We start from the raw sequence: 8,536 nt of genomic DNA, 5'->3' as shown, positions 1-8,536 counted from the left end.
TCGTTAACCAAGATAGCTTCAAGTCGATAGCCCGTAGGAGTTTCCTTCTAAGCTGCTCAAATTGCTTTGTATTGTAACCGGAAGGATATGTGCCGTCATACAAGGCCCATCTATGGCCTTCGATAGTCTTGGCGGCAAATGAAGACTTAGCTTCTTTGCAGCTATTTGAGCCGAAGAGTTGGGATCGGCAGCGGCAACCGCTTTGATTTGCCCTTAACCTCAGATAACCCAGACGATCCTTCCCCTTCAACATTGGCACATTTCGGTTGTTGTGTTTTGGTCGGGGGCGTTCTGGCCGGAGGCGGTTTGCCTGGAGGCATTGTTTTGCCCGAAGGCTGTTTGCCCGGAGGATTTTTGCTGCCCGAAGGCAGATGTCTATCCGTGAGTAAGACCTTAGCTTCAGTAGGTGGCGCCAATTGGAGTCCGGGGTCAGGAATGCTGACAGAAGGGGTATATTCGGCTCATCCATTTGGAACTGGATCCTAATAGGCTTGGTTTCCACTTGAATAAGTGTCAAATTTGAGTCTAGACTCAGTTCAGGGTTGCCCCTTCGCTCAGGGTTGGATCCTCATGAGTGCTGTTGAATTCTTTTGTTTTTTAAGTTTTTAGTTTCTTCATAGTTGGCTGCCATGGCCTTTGATTTATCGGGGAAAATAAGTCGATCTCGGCAAAGCCGTTTTTTGCCGAAACAAGGCCAGTTGAAACTGGGGGTCGTCTGGTACCGAGGGTTTTCCGTTCACGGACACATCTTAACCCCTGTGACCACTCAGTTCTTAGCACGGTAGTCACACCTTGGATGGCGGTTTTGATTACCGCTTAGCTTCAGGTGTCACCTCTGATTTCCCGGAGTATCCTTCTTACTGAGCCCTCTCAGCACGACAAGATAGGTAATCGTCGAACGGGCAGGCGAGATTAATATTGTAATTATAATTTCACCTGGTTTGTCTCGGTGCATGGAGGACATCGTCAGTATCTCTACCTCTGCATTCACTTAATTGCCCAAACGTCAATGGAGTCTTGAGATTTTTGGACAAGAGCTATAAAAAATAAGATTAATTCTACCAAAGGAAACTTCAAAAAATTTATAAAATAGAGTTTACTTTCTCTTTTTTTTTCATTTTCGTTAACATAGGACTAACGCGAAGATTTATATTACAAAGGCACACTTATTATCCTAATTCAATACCTGTTTCGTGTCACATTTCATTTTACTTGACTAAATTTAATTATATTTCACTTAATATAGAGAATTTAACCTAAGTAAAATCCGAAACATTTTGATTTTGCCATTTTTACGTTTTGATTGATAAGCTTGGCTTGATGTCGCAAACCAAGCCAGTCTCTTAGTGCGAAGTATTTAAAATAACACAACGAACATGTATCAATGATAATTTAATTATCTTAAAACTAGTTTTGTTATTTACAAGTGAAAATTGCAAAGTAAAATAAAAAAAATATTATTTCACTAAAAGCTACCGGTTTGTGCTCGTAACGAGCGTAGACCTTACTCCTGCTCGTCACCCGTGTAAATTTTCACGATGTCGATAATACTGACGGTGGAGCCTGCAATCAATGCGGCAATTGAAATTATGGCAAGAATAGAGTTCTTCCAGAGAATCCACCTTCCAGGTCCCAGAAGATCGGGGTATCGGTACACAGTTTCAATTACAGATGGGACAAACAGACCTAGGAGAGAGCAGATAATGAATTTGGGTTCAATTCCAAGCACGACTTTAACTTACCCAATATTGAGAAGAAGATCGCACCAACAAGACTAATGAAAGCCTCTAAGTTCGGAACAGCAGCTGCAACACCTCCGGTTGCGATGATAATGACGGTACGAATGATATATTGGACCATGCTGCGTTTGTCCTTACTAATCTTGGGTTTGATCCTGCGCCATAAGATTTCCATAGGAACGTAGAATTGAAGTCCATAGGTAAGGAGAATAGCACCAGCCATTAGAAGCTTTGCTACGTCGGCCAACCTGTAACCAGAAGTTGATTATATAAAGTGAGTCCTACCAGGGGTAAGTTCCACAAACTTACACTTCGCCTTCCTGCAAGTTCAACGTGATACTACCCTTGACGATATCTCCATAACGAACGTAGCCGAAGAATCCGATAAGTGCATAAAGGGTGATAACTGTGATCATAGCTGTATTCAGCACTCCTGGGCATCCCAAGAAATGTTGAGGTTTCCTCATGGAATTCTCCACGGGCATAACTACACCAATTCCTTCCATGGCGAAGATGACAGTACTGAAGAACAACGGGAACTGGGCAATTGAAGCACTCAGAGGTTTGTCTTCGAAGTGCAATGGTTGGTTGAACATATAGTAAAGGGTGATCGCGAATGTAACGATGATGAAGAGATTAGCCACAGCCGAGAAAGGAACCAGGAATTTCAGCTTTCTTATTTGCCCGATAAATATCAAGGGGATAATGACAAATGCAATGTAGATACGAATATCCCAATTTATGTGTGTTCTAAATTGAACGACATTCATAATTGATTCGGATATGAAGACGACGTACACACATGCTGCGCTGAAGTATGTTGCCATTAATCCATAGTCGACGAATGCCCTGGAATAGAGGAGAAATATGGTATTAAAAATAAATTTCAATTACAAACTACAAAAAAACTACAACCAAACAAGCGGGACCCCGCACAGCACACAAACTGGTTAACCAAGCGGAGGTACATCTCCGAAATATTGAGAACCAGGTGATCACACCCAAGAAGGGAGAAGTTGGGACGTCAAGCAGTGGATCCAAGGTCAATATTGGTATACTGCGAGGGCAACCAACGAACACCACTGCTTAAAAAGCAAGGGCAAGCAGAAGCACGTCTGAGATAAATATATCAGACGTCAGGAAGGAGACAGGTCTGACTGGCGCAGGCGCTAAATGGGGCCAAAGAAGCAAGGAGTAGCGGAGATTAGCCCGCATGAAGGGGATACTCCCAAAAAATCCAAACCTGAACCCAAGAAGGGGGCAAGCCCTGGCAGGTCAGGGGTGAAGGCAAGAATCATTATCTATGCTAGTGCGGTTAAGGCATTTGACTGGCCATACTGTAAAAAATGCTTCTTAAGCAAATACTCACTCGTGAGGAGCAGGAAACTATCGAAGATCTTGTCATCAGGGAGATGTGCAGGGGATGGATCGCAAAACTTTTGTTAATCGGGATACTCCTATTATGTACATCCATAACCTTTGGTTATTTGTACAATCTGCAGTGGGCCGAAATCTAGCTACGAAATGTCCTAAAACTGACGAAAGCGCAGCAACTACCCTCGGGTCAGGGCCGCCTGGAGTTGCTGCAATCTTCCTAAAATAGAGTCTTCGGCATGAAGCCAGCAGAACTCCACCCTAAAGAAGGTCAGAATCGGCTTGGAGCCAACTAATAACCAACCTGTCCCGTGTAGGAACTAAGACGGGCCTTTCTCTATCCTCGACTCGACTTTCATTTAAATTTTGTGTTTGTTAGAATCGTCAAAAATCCTGTAATTGCCGATTCTGCAATTGACTATGGGAAGTTCAGACATCGTTGCAATGAAAAACTACAGTTCATCAAGAAGAAGTGCATAAAAAATGTATACACAAACAACAGCTATTACGCGAAGTACATGGTGAGAAATGATTGACGTGGTTTAGGTGGGCGTGCGAGTACTCGGAGCGAAGCAGCATAAGAGATTCATTCGCTCTCTGCTGGCTAGTTTCGGGATTGTACTACTGTTACGTACCAAAAGTGCCTGAAGCTTTTAGCATGGACTTTTTATATCATAACACTGAGCGGCACAGGTGTTTATGAAAGTGAATAAAAGAAGGGAAGGGTGGGTGGAGTTATTGCGGAGGGGAGGAAGCTCGAGAGTACCAGGCCAAGAGAGCGTAGGAAGGTTAAAGTCGCCACAAAGGATGAAAAGAAGGAGGAGGAAAATATGTTTTCGGCACGCACAGTGGACAGAACAGCTATCAGGGCACCCCCGTTGGTTGACTGGCCAAGCGCAAGTTTCTGTCATAACGAAAGACAGAGTAACCTCCGACGAGCTCGGTACTTAAATTCCTGTCATCCAACCAAGTTTTAATAATGCAGATGATGCGATATTGAAAAGCAAAGGCAGATAACTCGAAATTTGACAGCTTGGTCCTTTGGTAGCGTTGGTAGGATGATCGTCGGAGTTGCGTAGCGCAGCCGATGTTGAGTAGGGACTTCCTTGATAACTCAAAGTCTTCACCACATAAATTCCACACTGGACTTGAAGGCCTAAAGAATCGACTGTGTTCTTACAACTAAACTGTTTCTCAAAACCAAAGTGAGGTTGAAGAAAAAAAGAATGAATCTGTGGCTAGTCAGTTTGATGCAATTTGCGACATCAAGTGTACTCCCTCTAGGTATACAATAAGCAAATATTGCAATTTAAAAACTTCCGAGCGGATCTGACATGTGGTAGGGAACTGCCGCCACAAATATTGCTGCATCAAATGTATATATGGGCCAAATGAGTACTCCAACGCTCCGAATAAAATTTGTTAATAGCGACGAGGAGCACTCTATCAACTTCGCATTGTTGTGGTAATGCGAACCCCTCTCCATCATAAGCCCGTGAAAATGCACACGACGTAACTATTCCCACCTGCAAGCTACTCAAATCCTTTGATGTTACGATCCAACAGTAGTGATCGCATCCAGCTTCGTATCTATTGCATCTGTCTACTGTCATAACCAGATACTCGGACCAACCTCGTTGTCAACGATGCTGCAATCCTGTCATTCTGAGCTACCGAATTCTTACCAATTGGTTATCAAACTATTGGTGGAACCAAGAAATTGTGGAGTTACGGGTTGCATGGTTTCAAACAAAAAGGCTCTGCCAGATCCAGACTTCGGCGAAAAAGAAAAAGCAAACGTGAACCTTTAATGTAGGCTTCGGCGGGCTATAGGCACCAGCGAGTGGCAAAATTTAAAACAGAGTCGAATTGAAGTTATTTATAAGTCAACCAAACCAAGGTCCTCAGTCTGAAAGGCAGTGACACCCTCCCTAACTGCAGTAGTGGGTACAGCGTTGAAGCGTTGATTAGTTTAAATATGTAGGAAGTGTTGTTGCTGCTAACGTGGGTACCAGATTTGATATTGCTCGACGTATTTATTGCACCAAATCCGCTTGGTCCGGATGGTTGAGTGGTTAGAGCGCAAAGCTGTCGTACGGAAGGTTGCGGTTCAAATTTCACTGATGACAGTGGAATTTGTATCGTGATTTGACGTCGAATACCAGTCGATTCAGCTGTGAATGAGTACTTGAGTCAAATCAGGATAAAAATCTCGGGCGAGCACAATGCTGACCACGCTGCTTCCTACAGTGTGCTACTGTAGTGTACCGTTACGGTCTTGAATGAAGTGATTTAACACACTTCAAGGCCCTGATCCAATATGAATTGTTGCGCCAACGATTATTATTATTATTAAATCCGCTTTGCCTATTTGAAGATGGAGCTGTCTCAATATCGACATCAAGTTGCTGTATCTGATTTATTCCTATTTAGTTGAGATCGTTGTAAAAATGTTTCGTTTTGTCCTGTTATATGGGAGAAACACATGGAAAGTTGAAGACCACTGTAATCCGATAACTCTAAACTATCGTCAAGAATTTCGACCCATGAATTTCATCAACGTATGGACAGGGTAACCGAGGACGTATTGATGAGAAGACTGAATAGCATCGGATAGGTCACACATTAAGAAAGAGGGACAATTCCATTTCTGGTTATACTGTGCAACGGAGTCCAGTATCCTAGGATTCCTGTCCTTGAGAGGCATCATCTACAGCAGTGGAAGAGGAGTGCAAGATTTTTGGGAAAACCTCGAGGGAGGAGGGAGGCACTTCCGTAAGCGGATAATGATTGATGTTGCATATTTTGTTCATCCCGAAATATGTTAGCAATCAGATATAAAACTTGCGTCTCTTCTGTACAGTCTTAACCATCATCTCCTTTTCTATGTACTAGTGGGGAAAGGTCTTCGCATTTTAGAATCTTAGAATAAGTGAAGGTGAAAAATCTGCGGAAATGCAGGGATTCCAGAGGGTGAAATACTGGAGTATATTGAACACAGCTGTATGTATGTATATGAGAACGGACCAAAAATCTAAAGCGGATTTGAGAAACCAAATGAATAGATACAGATTCATCCACTTATTATAGATTCATAATAACGTATTCCTACAATACTATCAGTTCGGCGTCCTCTAACTGACATGTCTCTCATTTTGTACCATTTAAATGTGAAGGAATTGAAAATTATTAACAAAGAAGGTCATTATTGTAGCAATTTACTTAGATACGTTTGATATTAACATTTATACCATTTGGTATTTTATAATCCGAAAAATGGGAAATATTGGAAATAGCACAAGGTGCATCATTAACTATTTGATATGTGAGGTCCCCATGACAGTCTGACAAGACTACATTTTTCAAAAAAGAATTTGAATCATTTCGGAATAATAAATATTGCGTGGGAGGAGATCGCTGAAATTTAGTAAATTTGAATAACTAAATTTAAAAGGTTTTAATCTTCCATTCAAATAAAGTTATTAAAGTTGGAATGAAGGCTTTTTCGGAACTGAAGGAAAGCAACTGTTTATGTCTAAGAAACTATTTATATTTTAGTGTTAATGGTATTATTCATTATTTTAAGCGACCTTTTGTCATTTTTTGAGCAGGGATCCACCAATCTTCCTCTGTATTCACTTTCTATTCCGAGGCAATTTTTCTCCCACATTGACGGTAGTTGCAGCAGTACAGAAATGAATTTGATAGCCCCTGTGTTTTATGTGACTTTACGCAAATCACACAGCTTAATTGAAAAGCTACGTGGGCTGTGGGAGTAACTAATTGTTAATAACCCGTTGCTATGTCTTTCCCATATAGTCTAGAGGAGGATAGGTCGCCTGGCAACTTACGGTTTTGAGGCATCAGTGCTAACTCCCGGTGCTTCCATGATATTGCCTCTCCGAGCAACTTAGTAAACATGTCTAAACTAGACTTCGCAGTTAGCTTAAGGGACTTACTGAATATGTTCTCTAGGCTTTGAGTTTTACTTTACTCTATACTACCGCAAGTTTTCAGCAACTCGTCTCTTGTTACTGTGGGATCCCCATAGCATGCAAAGATCTTTGGAGGTAGTCAACCCTTATATCTTATTTAGGAATAATTCTTGAATAATTTTCAGCCAAAACTTAAGGCGCGTAACTTACGGAGATAGACTATCCCTGAATTGTCCAATCACCATTGTGAGATGAGATTACATTCATCTCTGAGTATAGTCACATAACTTAAGGCGTCTTGCCTTGCCACTCCCTTGATAGTCCAAAGTCGAATGCCCTGTGAGTATAGCATGCATAAACGTATTAGGTCATGCTTTGCGCCAATGCTGTGCTAGTAAAGGTGTAGTGTCTATGGAAACATTATTTTGCCTCGCCAGGGACAATCTGACGGGGAAATGCATTTAATAATATGCAATATTCCTTTGTTTTTTTTTCTGTCTTAATACCCCTTAGCTCAATTTCCATCCCTAAATTTTGTTATATTTTGTATTTTCCTATTTTTATTACTTTATCTTACCCTATCCTTTCATGTTTTCTTTATTTTCTTTTTTACTTTTATTATTAGTTTATCATATTTTTTTGAACTTTTCTTGCATCTGTCCAATGATATCCCAATCGAAGAAATCCTCGAGATGCTGAAGCAGAAACGTATTAAAAGGGCTTTCAGCGAAGGATAGACAACACCATGTTCCTCCAGAACCAATTGGGATTTTATAAAAATCTCACCAACTCAAGTTGGGGAAGTAACCTCGATCTGGATCAGGCAGAAGACTTCTGGAGAAGTGTGTGTGAGGCTCTCCTTGAAATGACCGTGCCTGACGAAACTGAAGACGATGTAGAAATAGCCCTTGAAAAGGCAGATAATTGGCAGGCGCCAGGAGTTGACAAGAGTCACAACTTCTGGCGGAAGTGGTTCAAGAGCACTCACAGGGTATTTTTCACCAAGATAACTTTCTTCATCCCCAAGGAACAGGGTGCTTCTTGTCCTTCAAAATGTTGACCAATTACTAGTTCTGTGCGCGAACATCTCAAAACATCTTGATGTTCATTAATTGATAGTTGAGAAGTAAAAAGGATGCCCAAAAGGCTTCCGAGGCTGCATATAACCGATACTGTAGCTGTAAAGCATGTTGTCCATCAAAAACGAAATATCTGGACAGATTAAATCAGTCTTTGACTCCATATCGCATTTATGGTTACTGCAAGTGTTACGCTTATACAAAATCAACCTGAATGTGGTTCTTCTCCAGAAGAGTAATGAAGAATTGGAACACGAAGCTATCGGTATCCTCATAAACATTAGGAGAGACGCCAATCCGGCGTGGAATCTTCCAAGGCAGTCGCCTGTGATCTAAGCCCACTGGCAGTGCTCTAAGCCCACTGTGGTTTTGTTTGGCTTTGAATCCACTATTCCATCTTCTGCATGAA

At 41.6% G+C, this 8,536-nt stretch overlaps 1 protein-coding gene across 4 annotated transcripts in view; it reads right to left on the bottom strand.

Moving 5' to 3' along the window:
• Positions 1 to 1,080: 1,080 nt before the first annotated feature.
• The window catches only part of LOC119653813 (proton-coupled amino acid transporter-like protein pathetic), a 122,982-nt gene continuing 115,526 nt past the window's right edge, over positions 1,081 to 8,536 (bottom strand). For all 4 annotated transcript variants that reach the window (XM_038058841.1, XM_038058839.1, XM_038058840.1 and 1 more), the window contains exons 5-7: positions 2,049 to 2,588; positions 1,743 to 1,987; positions 1,081 to 1,686 (exon numbers count right to left, since the gene is read on the bottom strand). In XM_038058841.1, coding sequence (XP_037914769.1) covers positions 1,505 to 1,686; positions 1,743 to 1,987; positions 2,049 to 2,588 — 967 coding nt within the window. In that variant the 3' untranslated portion in view covers positions 1,081 to 1,504. The remainder of the gene's footprint in view (positions 1,687 to 1,742; positions 1,988 to 2,048; positions 2,589 to 8,536) is intronic.

Source organism: Hermetia illucens, chromosome 4 (assembly GCF_905115235.1).
Source record: "Hermetia illucens chromosome 4, iHerIll2.2.curated.20191125, whole genome shotgun sequence".
NCBI classification, from domain to species: domain Eukaryota; kingdom Metazoa; phylum Arthropoda; class Insecta; order Diptera; family Stratiomyidae; genus Hermetia; species Hermetia illucens.
Note: the sequence above shows the minus strand (reverse complement) of the source record. Positions and strands in the feature narration are given on the sequence as shown.